We start from the raw sequence: 17,795 nt of genomic DNA, 5'->3' as shown, positions 1-17,795 counted from the left end.
AGCGGAGGATTTCATTTACAGTAAAACAACCCATCTCGGGTACATCAGAGACCACAGGGCAGGGCTGAGTGCCCTCGCTATCCCTGAAACATTATCCTCACACATCCATCCTAGCAGGCAGCAGTGTGGGGTTGTCCATGCATTTAAATCTATTCTCAAATATTTCCCAGGACGAGGGGGGGAAAAGGGTGAAACGGTCATGAGCCGAGCGGACGCAGTTAACCCATCCACCAGCTAGAACATCCCATTTAGAGCCGACGCTGTGCAGAGCTTGCAGGAGCATGACTCATCTGTGGCGTACGGAGGGTGTGAAGAGAAGGAGAGGCTTCCAAACGGATCAAAAGACATCAGAAATCACTTGTCACTCTTAGGGAGGGCTGTTATTGCTCCGTGAGGACTGCTGGAGCAAAACTGACCGAATTCCATCACGTGCATTTTAAAAAATATGACTAGATAGGCAAAAGTATGAACAGGAAAACAATTATTTCTTTACAGTTAAAGAGTGGAAAAATCAAGCAAACCCTTCAGCCAAACAAGATAATTTAGTGTTCAATAAATACCGTGAAAAGGCACCGTTTTCTGATCATTTTAGTTTGGGGTGAAATGAGGACAGCGGTGACAGAAGGGCGTGATTCAGTCTTTACAAAGTGGAGTTTTACAGTCCGATAACCCAGAAACAGAAAGGAAGCGTTCACCTTTTTGTAAATCGTGACGATCTGAGGAAGCTTTAATGAGATTAAGAGAGTGTGTCCAATTCATAACTGTGAATCAATTCTGATGATAAAGCTCGTTTAGAAAGCGCATCACCTGTTTTATTTCTACCGATACTAATCCTCCCTCACCACACATCCTGTCTATTCTTCTAATTTTATTTACTGTCCCTCATTATTAACACCCCCCCACCCTCCACATCCCACCCAGATAACAGACAAACACCCAGTTAGAGCATCCTTGTGTACATCTACCTGTCTCTCCATTTCCCCTGCCCGTCTGCCTGCCTGTCTGTCTATCTGGCTGTTTCTCCGTTGAGGTGAAGGAGGAGGTCAGTGGTGCCGGCTCAGTTGTTCTGGCAGCAGGAACCCTTACTGGATGAGCTCTGGGTGGGCTCAACTGTGATGGGTACGACGTTGGACGCAGGCGAGAAGTCGGAGTTGCTCTGCCCTGACATCTGCCTCTGCGACACGATGTTGTAGATGGCTGCAACAGAGCGAGGAGACGCCGATCAATCCGAGGAACACTGGGACATATTGTGATAAAGACAAACAGCATGGCAAAAACTGAACAACAACTGTTGTATCCAGACTCCTGGCAGCCCCGGAGGATTCTTTCCACCCTAAACTGGCAACGTTAGATCATGTGGAAGAATCGTGCCTGCAGTTTGGCATTTCATGCAGCTACAGCTAAAACAGAAACAAAATGAAGCGTCGGGTCATCTGCACGCTGAGGAAACAGTCAAGTTTTAGTTTTTATACACTCAAATCAAAGCGCACGCCTTTTTTTCAGGTTTATTTCTCCTTCAGGACATTTCTACGTGTCGTTTTGTTAAGCCGTGCCTCGGAGGTCCTCTGTGGCGGTCAGCCGATCCATTTCAGGGGAATTTGACTGGTGGAAACATTACTGAATAACTGCTGCAACTTCCCTTTAAACCACATCTCAAATAAAAAAAAAACATTTTCCTGAAACCAAAGGAAGAACCGTGCAGCAAGAACATTTAGAGCAAATCAAGACTCATGACTGTCAGGTGGCAAAATTATGACTAAAACCAACGTAAAGACAAAAAGCCACCAGGATGACCCTCTGGTCTGCGCTGTGTCTTCTGCTATGTGAGCGACGCTCCCTCTGCTCCACTGGGTCTAAAGTTCAGCTCTTACTGGTCTGCTAATGCACAGCTTTCCCCGCCTTAACGAGCTAATTAGCAGCATTAACTCAATAGTGCTTGTTGGCTTGTTTTTCTTATGAATTAAAAAGCAGATAAAGCTGGGGAGTGGAGGGAACGGTTGAAATGAGATGGTTCAGTGATTTAAACGTGGAGCAAGAACTCAAGCAAACAGCAAGTGGCTCATGAAGGGCAACTTAAGTGGAAGCTCCCCTAACTGTTGGGTTGTCCCTTCAGGGGTTGCCTTGCCTGAGCCTTTTCAGTATTTTCACCCCATGTAATAAAATATCAAATACATTTAAACCTCCGTTTGTCAGAGTGGATAAGAAGCTCCTGGGGAGAGTGTGTGTGAGAAAACGTGAGAGAAAGTGGATTTATGGAACAGAACAAAGTGAATCTGTGACCTCAGAGTCCAGCAGTTACTGGTCTTCTTCAGGATCAAGTCACATTTCTAACCCAGGAGGGAGTAACCTGTGTAAATAAAGGTTGAATGAATGAATATTCAGGCAGTGCTCCACACCAGGAAACACGTCAGAGGTGGATGCAGAGAGCTGATCAGGTGGAATTTGCTGCCATCTAGTGGCACATGTCAAATGTATTATGACCAAAATGTGAATGGAAAGAAAACAACAAAAAAAACTAGAAAACCAAGCTTTTAAATTGCTTACGTAGCTTTTGACTGCTGAACTCACAGACAAATCTCTCTCCCTCCCCTCCCCCCTGAGGGTCGTTAGGATCTTGGACAGTAATGGTCTCTGATCGACTGTTGGACGCAGTGAGAAAACGTGGAAGTGAAGTTTTCCATCGCAGCTTCCTCTGAGTGTCAGCGACCAGCAGCCGTGTGTTTTAAAACCACAGCCTATGGTCGTGATTGTTGGGGTCATTTTACACCCACCTTGGCACGTTTGATTTAACCTGCAGCAGCTGGCTCTGGTGGACCACGTGCACCACTTTACAGTTTGGGTGTTTTGCTCTAAGGGGAAACCAGATTCTGCCTGCGGGTCCCGTTTGGTGTTAAATGCACAGGGTAACTTTATTTGTGCACCTGTTCTTTTTCCTCTTTGTTCAGCTCACGGGGTAAAAAAAAAAAAAACCTTAACGACCCTCAAAAGGAGGGGAAGGGGAACGATGTGCATGCGAGTTCAACTTGAATTAACTGAGCAGTTCACTGCCGTTTAAAAGCAGCAGCTCAGAGTTTACACGTGTGTGTGTGTTGTAGTGTAAAAAGCGCTCCGAGTGGTCAGTGAGAGCAGCAAAGTGCTGCATAAACGCTTGCAGTCCATTTACAGTGAAAAGGCTCAGAACTTCACGTTTTTCAGTTTGAACTGGAAAACTACACAGAAGAGCAAAGTCTTCAAAAAAAAACACGAAAAGGTCCAGTCGCCTTAAAAAGAAACACCCTTTCAGAATCACACGGTCCAGAATTAAAGACCCCACCAACCAAACGGTAATTAGTTTCAGATGTCGACCTCGGAGAACACACGGTGCTTTTTTAATCTTAGACTCCGATAAGGCCAAACTTTCATCCAGGATTTAACAAAACACACAATTTGATGATTCTAGGGAAAGAAGTGAGGTTCACCTGTGAGGATGGTCTGAAAAGCCAGTTCCACGTTGGACGAGTCCAACGCCGACGTCTCCAGGAAAGACAGCTCGTGCTTCTCTGGAGGACACAAACCCAGAGGAGCACGTTAAAACCTGCGGGTCCTCACGCAGAACCGCACGGACACAAGCTGCATTTAAACTGCGTGGATTTAAAAATAATCTCTCTGAAAACAGTTTTCTGTTCCGTTGCTCCGATTGGGACACTTATTGTACAACATTTCTCGATACACACAAACATAAATGATCCCACACAGAAAATACTTCTAATAAACCACTGACAGAGTGATGCTCGCAAACATGCACAACACCACATCAACATCATCATTAATCTATTTTAAAGTGTACGTGATCATTTAAAGGAAAACAGACCCATAAAACAACAGCAGGTGTTGGAAGTTAGAAACATTAATTATTGACTAATTACTCAGCTGACTGATGCATTTGTAATCAACAATAATAAAGTAAATCAATGCAAATGTGATAAAATTGGAACAAAAGTGCTAAAATATTTTAAGTCGGAAACAAAAAATAGCAGTAAAATGTAACTTTTTGCTGATGTTATTTAGACAGAAATAAACCTTATATAATAATGTAATAATATTATTAAAATATATAATAATAGGCACTGTCCAAACACAGTGTATCCAGGTCAGGTCTACAGACTGAAGCAGAGGTTTGTTCAGACAAAAAGCCTCTTTCGTCTGTCAATTTTTAAATAAGAGGCGACAGAATCAATCTTTCAGCAGCAGAAAAGCTAAATTAGATCAAACGAAGACGCTTCTTGTTGACGTTCAGCTGATGATGTGCAGCTGCTGCTTACTGCTGTGGTGAAATATGAGAAATCACTCGGAGGAAACTACAACACAGAGTTTTAAAACACGTTTATGTCGTGTTTGAAATGAAAATGGAAACTAAGGATAAAAGCGTCAACTCGAACTGGAGTGTTAGTGTAGATACTGTGACCTGATCACACAATCCGTCATCCTCGTGTTAATTAATCACTTCTTTTAACGTTATTTAGAACGATCGTCTTAGTTTGGACATTTCAGACATAAGGAACAGCTGAAATGAGCAGGAAAATCAAAGTAAAACACCTCGATGCTCTGATGTTTTCCAGCCTCAGAACCTGCAGCATTGCTTTGCATGAACACGTCCACAGCGAGGTCTTTATGTAAACGACGAACCAGAAGTTGGGTCAGTGAGATAAAAACAAACGAGCACATCCAGCACTGACGAGAGGGAAGGTCGCCTTTATCCAGAAAAATGTGTTTTTCTGATGCAAATCAAGAAGAGATGAGCTACATTATATTTTATTATTAATACTTTATTTATTTTATTTTAAAATTAATAATATAATTAATTTAATATAATTTAATGATTTAATTAATAATAATAATAATAATACAATTTAAAATGAATAATACAATACAATTTACTTTTTCCCCCTCCTAATTTATTAATTTTATTTTTTATCAGTACTTTTTTTAATCATTGATCATCAAAAGTGCAACACTAAGTTGAGAAAAACTTGGCCAAACACTTGAAAACTATATTAAATTTATTATTTTATTATGAATACATTAATTTTATTTTTAATTAATAATATAATTTTATATAATTTTATGATTTAATTAATTATTTTTATTATTATTTCGGCTGCTCTCTTCTTCAGGAATCACCACAAAGAACTGAGTCACACGAAGTCTTGGCGATGTTCTTCCTGATGCAAACACAGATCACGGAGCTACCACATCCGTCTGTGTGGAGCAGAGAGCTGCCGTCTAGGACACCCGGGGGAGTAGATGGTGGGGGTTAAGGGCCTTGCTCAAGGGCCCAGAGTGGGACGAATGAGGGTGAGGGCGCTTCACCTACCCCACCCACATTTTTGATGTTGTCGGTACCGGGGCTTGAACCGACGATCTTCCGATCACAGGCCCACCTTCTCTAACCTCTGCGCCACCACTCCCCAATTAATAATAAATAATAATACAATTAAAAATGAATAATACAATACAAAAATACATTTCATTTTATTATTATTTTTTTTAAATCAGTCCTTTCTTAATTATCTATCATAAAAAGTGCAACACTAAGTTGTGAAAAACTTCCACATTGACCAAACTCTTGAAAACTCTTAAAATTTGAGGAAAAAAAATACTTTAAATTTAACAAAGCCTAGACAATAACAAAATACACATTTTGAAAACGTAATCAAGTCTCTATTTTTATCTGCACTTGAGCACATTTAAGCGGAGGACGGTTGTTGTGCTTGTGAACACGTTTGAAGACGCCTCAGCTTCTCTGCACAAAGAGGAGAAATATGGTGGAACCCAGAGGGAACGTGTTTAAAAACGGTGTAAATAAAACTTCTTATTCCTGATTCCTCAGGTTCTCGTTACAATCATTTAATAAAATGGAGCTTAAACTCGACCTTACCTGCGAAGCTCTTGGCCTCGTCTGTGGGCACGGCTCTTAGGTGGCGTAGATCGCTTTTGTTGCCCACGAGCATGATGACGATGTTGCTGTCTGCGTGGTCCTGCAGCTCCTTCAGCCAGCGCTCGGCGTTTTCATACGTCAGGTGCTTGGCGATGTCGTAGACCAGGAGGGCTCCCACCGCTCCACGGTAGTAGCTGTGAGGGGAGATGGGAGCAACGAAGCGTCAGCACAGTTCTACTTCCTGTTACAGCCCGGTGACCGCTCCGTGGGCGCGTCACGCCGCCTCAGACTCGTCCGAGGACAGAAGCCGAAGTTTAAGAGAACACCGACCTCTCCGCACAAATAACCGGTGGCTAACACGCAGAGTTTAATCTCTTCTGATAACATTTCTCTGGTTTAAAGCAATAGTTAACTCCAGTAGTTTTACAGATGTAACTAGTACAGTGCGGGTCCACACTCGATGTAAACAAAGCCTCGTCTGAGTCCACCCAAACCCACGTGGGAGCTTGTGATTGGCCAACGTCAGGCCGCGCAGGAAAACGGATATGGTGGAAGCAGACAAGCATTCTCAGAGTTTAGGTGGATCTGCTGCTAAACGCTAAACAAGAAGAAGAACAAGTAAAACAACCGTCTGGAATAAATATCAAGGATCAGCGTTCAAACACAAAACTTCTACTAAACTTCTTCCAGACCCCTGAGTTTATCGTTTCAACGTTTTTTTAAACTTTAGTGCAACTTATTTTACTCAACAGATCTGTGTGTAAATATGGACCGATGCAGTCCCTTAAAATGAAAACGTCTGTAAACGGCCGCAGTTGTTTGCAGCTGCTCGCAGATTTTACTTTGATTTTGTTTCTTACTTGATAAATTTAAATATACATTTTCAATATGAAGTTTTTAATGGTCTTCATGACTTGAGTGCAATTAAAGAGGCAGTTCAGGCGTTTAAAAGTTGGGTTCTGTGAAAAAAAGATCTATTGAAGTCTTACCCTTAAAGACAGAAACTAGCTTCGGCTCGGTTTTGCATACTTACATATATTTGTTTATTAAGACTCTCTCTTTTATAAATAAATAAATGAAGTCTGACAGGACTGATGTGTCTGAACGGAGCTGGAACCCAATTGACTGCTGTCGTTTTAAAACATCTCCAAACCTCAAAGTTTAAAACTGCGAACGCCACTTTTTAAACAGTTTCACATCAAAAGGCTTTCCCAGCAGAGAAATTGTAAAATGACTGCCTGAAGTGGCCCCAGAGGTGCTACAGCTAGCTGCTGCTGCTGCTTGCACTCGCAGCAAACAACACAACTCTTTGTTAATAACTATGTAATGCACCATTTCTGAAAACGGAGGGATATTAAGAAAGTTTCTAGCTTCTCCACAAACCTCACTTAAAAATGGCAGAACTATCCCTTTGAACCCAGCGTTGAGCCTGAAATAAATAATCTGTGTTTGAATATTTCCAGAGTGCAGCAGTTTCTCAAACCACCGACGAGACTTCAAGTGTAAAAGAAGCTCGTCTCTGTCAGGACTTTAATAAACGTCGAGTTTCAGAGCCTCTGCAGGGTTTCATTTCCTTTTATTAATTTAAAACCTTTCATTTGTTTTGTTCTCAAAACCTTCAGTTCTGTGAGAAGGGCCGTTTTAATTTAACTAAATTCAGACTAAAACCCAGAGTGGGGTCTCATTTTGTTCTTTTGGACCACCTCGCTGGAAGAAGGAAAGCAGAGACGATTCGGTGGTTTGATTTTTTTTAACCTGAACCTTATTTTATTTTACTAGATGAATTTTAATTTTGTTACTTAGTATATTTTTACTCCAACTCTTATATATAAACATACATTTTACTGTTATTTTTTTTATGAGTATAATGTGATTTTTTTTTTTTTTTTACATTTTCTTCTGTATAAATGTCTAATCAGTTTTCATCATCCCACCTTTATTTATACAGGTTAATCCCATTGAGCCTCGGGGACTCATTTAAAAAGAGCTGATTTTAACAAAGACACGGTGGACAACAAAAGTTCAGTCTCTTGTATTTACGTAATTATTTAAGTGAAGAACACAGTTATATCTAAGAGGGACTGTGTATATTTTTATTGTCGACTCAAATCTTCTGTTCTACGTTACATTTTTCAGGAAAATGCATAAAGTCTGACACCTACACGTGTGTGTGTGTGTGTGTGTGTGCACTCTCGGAGTGCCTCTGTAGGAAACTTGGCTCAGAGCATGGGAGCTCCTAAAACTCACGCCGAGGTGATGGCCCGGTACCGCTCCTGTCCAGCCGTGTCCCAGATCTGAGCCTTGATGGTCTTGCCGTCCACCTGGATGCTGCGCGTGGCGAACTCCACTCCGATGGTGCTCTTGCTCTCCAAGTTGAACTCGTTGCGGGTGAAGCGAGACAGCAGGTTACTCTTCCCCACGCCGGAGTCTCCGATCAACACCACTGCAGAGACAGAGCAACGGTCAGCCCAACCAAGAGCTTGTGCGGGCTTCAGAGCACACGGCTGCAGAACGGGACGTTTGGTGGGTGTGCTGCGGTGGGGTTTCATCTTTGAGCCCAACCAACACTGAAGGTGATCAGCGGCCTGATTAATGTACAGTAACAACCATCAGTGATCCGTTTATTCGGTTTAAAATGACCAGAAAATCAAAGACCACCACGTTGGAAGGACATAAATGTGTAAATTCATTGAAGCACCAAGTTTTAAGCACAATATCTTTAAAGCTGACTCGTTTCGAGCCATTCTTGTGCTCGTTAAGTCAGTTGGCTGTGGAAGCCATCTTGAATTGGGTTAGCTCCATTTGTGTTTTGGAGGTAGATGTGGAGCTGGTGATTGCTTTCAGTAAGTTTGATTAAAATCCATCCAGTGTTTGAGATATTTTGCTAACAGATGCATCAAAACCGAAAGGCAGGCCCAAATATAACCGTTCACCTTCGCCTTTCAGCGGCAAGTGATAACTATAGTTAAGATTTTATAGATAATTTTAGATAATGCTCAATAAGAGCCGTTTGGTGTTTTCTCAGTTTGCACCAACAACAATTAGTCCCGACTGTGGAGAGTTTAATTATAAAATACAGAACAGACGGCATGTGGTTACCATAGAAACAACAAGTTAGTTAAATCCTGACGTGAACTTTAAAACCACTATAACAAATAAATTAAAAGTTAAAAGGTGACATGATGGGCTGCTCTTTTCTCTCTCACATCCACTGCTTATCACGCTAAAAGCTACAAAACAATCTCAGCTGTTCACCTGAACATCCTAAACGTACTCTTTTTATTCTCTGGCATTTAAACCGCTGAGTCATCATATACTTATACGCGCTTTTAATTTTTGTAAAGCTGGATTTATTGTTATTTTGTTTATTTGTATAGTTTACATCCGTTCATAAACATTACTTTGATCAACACTTAGATTTAATTGTGGTCCATTATACTTTTTTTTTTTTTACTAAATCCGTCACATTTGCTGCAACTGAATCGAAGTGATGAAAACATGACGTTTCTTGTTATTAGAGTTTTTCTCATACAAGAACATACAGATGATTATGACGATGTGATCAGAATATTCTAAATTAATTGCATTCACACGTTTTACCCAACAGGCCTGGCGTTTTAAAATATGGAAAATAAATGATTTATAATCAGACCTCAACAATACTAATAATAAAACTTCTTCTGGTCTCTTCAGAGATCTGAAAAAAAATCTATATTAGATCATTCATCTTACAAATATTTATGATTAACAATTTAACTAGATTTTATGGCACCGTTCAAAATGTTTTAGTGTATTACCACATTTATGTCTAAGAGTAAGGTTGAACTATTAATATTGTTTCCTCTCATTAAACCAAAAAATGTCCAAATGAACAGCGAGGCTTGTGGCTTCACAGCTAATCCATGACTTGACGCTCAAAAACCATATTTGTCACCAGATATTTTGCTAACAGACAGGGTCGACTAACAGTTGATGCCAACGATCTTGTGTGATTCGTTAGCGCTAACGGTACGTGTTGGGGACGACTCTCTGCTACTACCAGTTCAACTTTGAACTCAACATCTGTAAAAGTTTTAGCCATCTTTGCTTGCTAAGGTGCACAGTGTTAACAGGCGTTAGGTCGAGTCATGAGATATTTTGCTAACAGACAAACACAGTGAAACTCCATTGATTAAACAAATCACACACCTTTCACGGTGGAAGTCCTAGACTGTAAATTTGTTCGTGGAATATGAAAAAGCATTAGTTCCACCCAGGTATGCACATGCACATGAATGGAGGTGTTGAATAACGACGCTGACGGCGTCGTGCGGTGATTATGATGAGCGGTCGGACGGCCTCGCCCCGAGTCTCCTTTCAGCGCCGCTCCTTTAACGATTAACGACGAATCACCGCGACAGACATCAGAGCAGCTTCTCCCACAGAGGTGTCTGTCAGAAAAGGACTTGGACAGTTGTCAGGTGAGTCAGCCCGCCGAAGGGAACCTGCCTCACCGACTCACCACCCTGCTGTTGGGAAACAGGAACTCGTTTCTGGAATGTTGAAACTGCTTTAACCAACCAACCGCCGCGTTTGCACCAACAGCCCTGCTAATTCAAGTTAAACGCCCGGAAATTTACACAAAACTTTCTTAAAAACTCGTGCTGAGGCTGGGGGAGGGCGGCTAGTACACACTGTGGAGGTAACTCGCACATTCAGAGGGTTTTCTGTTAGTCATTAATAACTCAAGTCGTTCTCATCCAGCACAAAAAGATCCTGGGTGGAAGAGAAAGATCATTACGCAACGCCATCCCAGTCCTACACCACCAGACTGGCAGTCAGCTTCATTACACACCCTCACACACACCTATTGTTGTTTTTTTACTCGACTAAAATGAGAAGTCCTCGTCATATAACAGCTCTGCACTCGCTGATGCAGCTCAGGCTGAAAGTAATACAAAGAGTCTAAAGGCGTCTGTGCACCGAGATCGATGGGCTGAAATTTCTCGTTCCACAAAAAACAGATAAATGTTTTTATTTAACTTTCTGCAAATACATCTATTTGAACATGGTAATAATTACTTTACACCTGTGCAAGGTTCGTTTTAAAAAGCAAAACAAACCAAAAAAAAAAAAAGCATTACTCATGACAGAATCAGCTGGTTTTATTTTTAAACGAGTTACTGAAGTGAAGTGACCATGAACCGTACAGAGGGATCACTTCCTGTGCCGACATCTCTTTCTGTAGGAAGAGGCAAACGTGGCTCGCTGAGCTCACCCAGCTCGACTCGCAGCGCGCAGCAGGGACACACAAAGACAAAACGCTTTATTCATTCAAGATAAACTTCGAACGACAAGACGCTTCTTCCGTTCAGTTTGGTCACAGAAAACTAGACTTCCATGTTCAAACGGCGCAAATACTTAAATTTCCTCTATCCTCACACACACACGCACACACACACACACACACACTGCAGGTATTTCCAGTTTGACAACAAATTCTTGTTTAGTGTTCTATATTTGAAAATGCCATGAGCGCTTCAGTTCCCCTGGCCTGGGAGAGGAACTACAGTTTTTATGAGAAATTAGGACAAATAATCCGAAGCCATAAGACGAAGAGAAGTTCTGAAAACAAAACACAATTCAAAAATCTGTAAAAGTTAAAGAGTTATTTGTCTGTTAGGCCCTTTTGTAACAATATGGTGTATTTAAACATGGGTTAATATCTTGTTACAATCAATTTAGATCAATTGTTTTAAAGATAAAATACATAAGCATGTTGTAAAAAGATGTTACAAAAAAAAAATTTATATTAAAATTATTTTCATGTGTCCTGCTATATTAAAACTTGTGAAGACGTACGCATTAAATGCTTAACCCATCTTTCAATATATTTAAAGCCAATTTAAACTGTAAGTATTCCAAGTTTGTTCATTTGTGGTTGTGAGTTTTGCATTTGAACAACTCTCGATTATAAAAAGTTGTGTCGTTTAAACGTTTTACAAGATCTAAACATATATTATTGCTTTAAAAAAAAACTTTCATAAAAGTTTAGATGGTTTATTTACAAGAAATTACATTATATAAAAAGGTATCTCTTCTTCCAAAATGTAAAAAATACAACTATTTTCAGTAAATTTTGTAGATTTAATGTAGCAAAAACACGAAATTATATCTGAATATAGTCAACAGCTTCATTTGAGTTTAACTTTAAATATAAATAACTTAAATCTGAGGACTTTGGTCAGTTTCTGGTGGAAGTTAACACTGAGCCAGATACAGGAACTCAAAGATGTTCTTCACCCCAGGAGCAGGCTCTCCTCTCCCCCAGGAGCAGGCTCTCCTCTCCTGAGGAGCAGGCTCTCCTCTCCCCCAGGAGCAGGCTCTCCTCTCCCCCAGGAGCAGGCTCTCCTCTCCTGGGGAGCAGGCTCTCCTCTCCCCCAGGAGCAGGCTCTCCTCTCCACCAGGAGCAGGCTCTCCTCTCTGACCTCCTGTTGACCACCTCCGCATCCCCAGGTGATGACGTCATCGTCCAGGCAGCTGATGGTTCTCAGCAGATGCTGCTGAAACAGACCCGGAGGAGCCCCGGAACCGTCGTCCCGCTCTTAAAATCCGCACAACTACGAGTTTGAGTCTGTTTCCGAGTTCAGAACAAGCCACGGTGCCGCCTGAAGCGCTTTGCTCGACCTGTTGTCGTCAGGCGCGCGCTGGTCGACCGGCATCAAATGACACTCGGCTCACAGGTGAAGCCAACATTTAGCTAACTAGCTGAACGTTGAGGGAGAGGGGCACTCACCTTTAAAAAGATAGTCATATTCGTCCTCTCTGTTCGTCATCGCTTCTTATCGGTGTCTGTACCGCTCAGCTGAAGTTGAACAAACTTCTGGCGTATTTTCTGTTGTTTTTGTTTTTTTTTTGTTCCAGTTACTTCCGACTTCAGCTTCACGCGGAAAGCGGTCGCTCGGACGTCAACGACGCAGAGAAAATCGATGTCAAAAAGGAACAAAACGAAAAACAAAATGGTGCGGAAGGTTTGTGATGTTGTTAGCCGCGATGACAACTAGAAGGCAGGAAACTTTAGAGCCGTCTTCCTCATCCTCTGCCACTTGCCATTTCCGAGGCTGCGACGTAGCGTCAGTCTGTAGCCCCGCCCTCTTCCCGCTCCCATTGGTCTACTGCCGTTCACTGCGTAGACCGGGCTTTGATATGATTGGTCCGCTGCGCTGTCCGTCATTATCTTAGGTACCGGTTGTTAACTGGTATGACGTCAAGCAGCAACAGGTAAAATCGAGCCTTTTGAGTAGTCACGGTGGCAAACTGCGGGCTCGCGCACAATATGACAGAATTTCGTGATGACTGCCTGTTGCTGTGAGGGTGGGGGCGAGTTACTCCATCCGCGTGCAACATCACCTTAATTATCGCCCGCCGCCGAAAGATAAAGGCGGGGCTTAATGTTTTGTCTGTCAGCAAAATATCTCACGAACCACTGGATGGATTTTAATGAAATCCTCAGAAGGTAAACTTTGGACGCACATCTAAAACTGATTAACTTTTGGAGTCAACCCAATTTAATATGGCCGCCACAGCCAAGGAACGACAGCTGTGGATTTAAATTTCTTATTTATTTAAATTAAACATTTTAATTTTTTTTTTTTTGTATGCCTCTTTTATGATTGTCTATTGTTGTCCACTGTTATCATCAGTCTTTGTTAAAGAAATCAGGTCTCTCCTGTAAATGAGTCCCCGTGGCTCAATGGGATTAATCTGTATAAATAAAAGTTGAATGAATGAAAAAAAGTGTGTTTAAAACACAAAAATGGCTTAAAGTCCACCAACTTTGCAAACAGTGACTTAAAATGTGGCGTGGTAGTAGCTGAGAGTCGTCCACTTTATTATTTAAGCTCTAACAGACTCCTACATGTTGTGTTAGTAAAATACTTGAGAACCGCTGGATGGATTTTAATAAAACTTTCAGAAAGTGTTTATTGGACATACATCTATAACTGATCACCTATTGGAGTCAAGCAAATTTAAGATGGTTGTCACAGCTAATCAAACTTTGTCAACACAAATAGTTCAGTTAAAATTTGACGTGGTAGTCGTTGAGAGTCATCCCCAACACACCATGTACCACGTTGTACATAAAGTTATTTTATAGTTTGTGGTTCTGAATACATATTACAGTTTATGTTACGAAAAACACTTTGTTGTTTTGCTTTTCAGCACAAAACTGCTAAATCTAATTTGCATAAACTTTTTTATTCTTGGAATACCAACGTTCAAAATGTCACCGGTTAAATAAAACGCACATTTTGATTACATGACACCAACAACAGGTCTGTTTTATTTCCAATAAATTATTTATTTTTCCACAGAAAATACAATCAGTGTCAGCTGGAGAATAATCATCACTGAGGCCAAGACTCACGAAGCAGCTGATTTTAATAAAAACCTTTAATCAAGCAGGTACCATTGGAAACATGATGCTTCAACATTTTAACATAAATTAAAAATAAACTCATAGTTGGAAGTTTAGGTTTAGTTTTGACCTTTGTTCAGAAAGGAGCAGGTTTTTTTTTTTTTTAAGAAACCTGTTGGTTTTCAGCTCACATCTTCTGCAAACTCAGAGCTCTGTCACTTTAAACCGGCACCACTCGTCCGTTTGTGTTGGCACCAGAGGTTGCCTTTTTGCCCGTCTCTTGTCAGATTCCACGTCCGTGTTGCTGATGGATGGGTCCCTGGCCCCGGGGCCTCCCCCAGGCGAAGATGTGATCAGATGTTCCTGCAGCAGGGTTTTTTCTCCTCCGAGTTTTCTGCTCTGGAGCTGTTCAGAGTCACGGCGCTGATGGAGCCCCGGACCACTTCCTTGCTGCTCACCTTCTTGTGAATCTCTGGAATGATCACATTTTATAAATTTACAGGGGTATTTATCATTGTTAGGGTTGTGTGGAGCAGTCAGTATCTTACCTGCTGCAACATAGGAAACAGATAAATTTCAAATCTTATATATTGTACGTATATTATACAGGTTAGCATTAAGCTAGCAGCTACTCAAAGTGGGAACAATTCCCTGATTCCATATGAAACTACTAAAATTTAAAACTTTACAGTTTCAGCAGACACCTTCATGTACCTTTATACTTTCCTCACATCACACCCAGCCAATACCATTTTGTATCAGTGCACTCATCACTGATGTTTATCTCACTATAACCAGTGATCCTAACCCTAATCTAAACCGAATTAGATCAGGAAATTACAGCAATTATTAAAAATGTATTGTTGTTTTTACAGCAATTATAGTTTCTTTAAAATGAGTGGTCCTAAAATACAAAGTTGGTGTGCTTGGATCATAAGTTGACAAAGGCAAATTTTCACCATATTAATACAAAAGACCAGAAGAGCGGTTGTAAATGCAGCATCGTGGTTGATAAAGCTGTTTGTATTGCTATTATGCGTCGGCTTAACTGGTCAGTAACAAAGTCTGAATACTTTAACCAGCAATAGTTGAGGTCACAAGCCTTCCCGATTCCAAAAGTTACAGTTAAAAGTTAAGACAGGGGTGAAAAGACGCATGAGAGTTGCTTTCTTTTCATGCCCAACAATAGCTGGCTACTAAGAAGCCAAATCTGCAAAAGTATAAAATAGTGAAAACACAAAGTTACAGCATGATGTTAGCATCCAGGGCAGACAGTTAGCATAAATGCTGTTTGGTTTAGCAAAAAGCAATAGCTGAAACTGCAAGAACTGTTTTAAGTTTAAATGGTTTGTTTTGGTTGTTATTAAATGGTTGTTTAAAAGTTTGCAATGGTGATAATTCATGGTTGAATTGTTTCTGCTTAAATGATGGATTGACTCCACTAGACTTTCTCCCTCGTTCTTCAAACAGAGATCACGCCGATGACCGTCTGCTGCAGATAAGATACTGACTGCTCATAGCTATGTCAAAGCCAAACCAAAGAAGGATCAATCCTTTTGCCCGCTTCTTCCTTTTCAGGTCATTGGTGTCCATATCCAGCTGTCACTGTGCGAGAGGTGGGGGACACCCTGGACAGGTCTCCAGTCCATCACAGGGACACATGGAGACAAACGAGACAAACAACCATTCACACTCTCACTCACTCCTAGGGACAATTTAGAGTTACCAATCAGTCTAACACGCAGGTTTTTGGTCTGTGGGAGGAAACCGGAGTACCCGGAGAAAACCCACACATGCACGGAGAGACCCAGAATGGACCCAAGGCTGGGATTCAATCCAGCGACCTGCTTGCTGAGAGGCAGCAGCTCTACCAACTGAGCCACCGTGCCACAAGAAGCCAAATCAAGCAGCAGAATCAAACGACCAGCAGACACGATTACCTGCTAAGACCCTGCTGAATGCTGCTTCCACATTGGTTGACTGCAAGGCGGAGGTCTCCAGAAACAACAAGCCCTTCTTTTCTAAATGACACCAACAGAATTTGTTTGAAAATGCATGTTATTCATTAACGTTCTGTCACATGGTGTTAAAATAACAGAAGGAATGCAACAGCTCACTGTTTGCTGAGCAGAACCTCAGACTGATTGATTTTCTGTACCTGCGAAGTCTTTAGCCTCCTCCATGGGCACGGATCTCTCGGACTCCAGGTCGGACTTGTTGCCCACCAGCATCACCACGATGTGGGGGTCGGCGTGTTCGTACAGCTCCTTCAGCCAGCGCTCCACGCTCTCGTAGGTCAGGTGTTTGGTGATGTCAAAGACCAGCAGGGCTCCGACGGCTCCTCTGTAATATCTGAAAACAGGACGCTGACTTTACACCGAACCCTCACTTTCTTAACCGCCACATGTTTGATGAAAAGAAAACGCCGCTGCCTCAAAATGAGCAACAACCTGTAAATAAGCTTCAGCAGTTCTGTGGAAACAACTGAGCAGCTCAGCCGCTTTTTATGGACTGACATTAACTTGTGTTGAGAAAAGACGGGAGTCACACTCAGACTCACTCAGAGTGTGTGTTGGGAATGACTCTCAGCTACTACCATGCAACACTGTAGCTCAAATTCTGTAAAAATCAAACGTTTAAGCTGCAAATCCAATGACTGCTTTCCGAGGTGATATTCCAGTTATCAGGTGGTTCACCAGATATTTTGCTAACAAACAGATTTGACTTCAAATATTTAATGGCCAAAGTTTAAGCAATGGAACTACCATCAAAACTTAGCCCAGTCTCTGTAAAACTGATAGTTTTGATATTTTCTGTTTCTTTAAGCTTAGTTGGTTCAGCAACCATATTGAATTGGGTTAATTCAAAAAGCTACGGCTAAGTATTTCACTTGATAAAGATCACAGATGAAAAAATATCTAGACAATAACTGTTTATTAATAATATTTTATTCCTCCTCGATTTAAAAAGAATTAACGAGCACCAGTTGTGCTGAAGACATGAACGAATAAATTACATTTCTGCTCCCTTCTTGCAGCAGCCTAATTAATTGCATTTTAATGGGTTTTAGCTGGTTGTTACAGGATAAATGAGAAATTCCACCAGAGTGGGAATTTGCACACTGGAGTAAGTAATTACTCCCCAAAAAACAGGCAGACAAGAGAAGAGCTGTTCCAGCGGTGACGCTTCTTTTCAGATTCCTTCATGTCTGAAAACTGAAACTGACTCAGCTTCATTGTTCAAACCAGTTTCCACTGATAATCCTTCCAGTTTAATTAAAAAAGGAAACCAGCGGTGTCTTTTAGACAGAGCGGAGGCTCACAGAGGGCTGTGTTCACACATTAGGGCAAGCCCTTTGTGTATTTAATAAACATGAAAGCATCTTTAAAAGTGCCACAAGTTGGCAAAAAATTATTACTAAAATGAGTGTTTGTGTGTGTGTGTATATATATATATATATATATATATATATATATATAT

The 17,795-nt window shown here is 41.3% G+C and overlaps 2 protein-coding genes across 3 annotated transcripts in view; both read right to left on the bottom strand.

The window, feature by feature from the left end:
• Positions 1-294: 294 nt before the first annotated feature.
• rab11al (RAB11a, member RAS oncogene family, like) lies at positions 295-13,031 on the bottom strand. Its single transcript, XM_037676092.1, has 5 exons — positions 12,693-13,031; positions 8,165-8,360; positions 5,918-6,111; positions 3,459-3,539; positions 295-1,197 (listed from the first exon to the last, which is right to left on the bottom strand). Exons 1-5 carry the CDS (start codon positions 12,730-12,732, stop codon positions 1,058-1,060), a joined length of 651 nt encoding a protein of 216 aa, XP_037532020.1. The 5' UTR covers positions 12,733-13,031; the 3' UTR covers positions 295-1,057.
• Positions 13,032-14,310: 1,279 nt separating this feature from the next.
• rab25b (RAB25, member RAS oncogene family b) overlaps positions 14,311-17,795 on the bottom strand; it is an 11,991-nt gene continuing 8,506 nt past the window's right edge. Inside the window, exons 3-5 of one of the 2 annotated variants that reach the window (XM_037676093.1) lie at positions 16,474-16,667; positions 16,256-16,336; positions 14,311-14,787 (exon numbers count right to left, since the gene is read on the bottom strand). In XM_037676093.1, the coding sequence (XP_037532021.1) occupies positions 14,669-14,787; positions 16,256-16,336; positions 16,474-16,667 (394 nt within the window). In that variant the 3' untranslated portion in view covers positions 14,311-14,668. The remainder of the gene's footprint in view (positions 14,788-16,255; positions 16,337-16,473; positions 16,668-17,795) is intronic. The other variant, XM_037676094.1, reaches the window with a different exon arrangement.

This window comes from Nematolebias whitei, chromosome 5 (assembly GCF_014905685.2).
Source record: "Nematolebias whitei isolate Nwh7 chromosome 5, NemWhi1, whole genome shotgun sequence".
NCBI lineage: Eukaryota > Metazoa > Chordata > Actinopteri > Cyprinodontiformes > Rivulidae > Nematolebias > Nematolebias whitei.
Note: the sequence above shows the minus strand (reverse complement) of the source record. Positions and strands in the feature narration are given on the sequence as shown.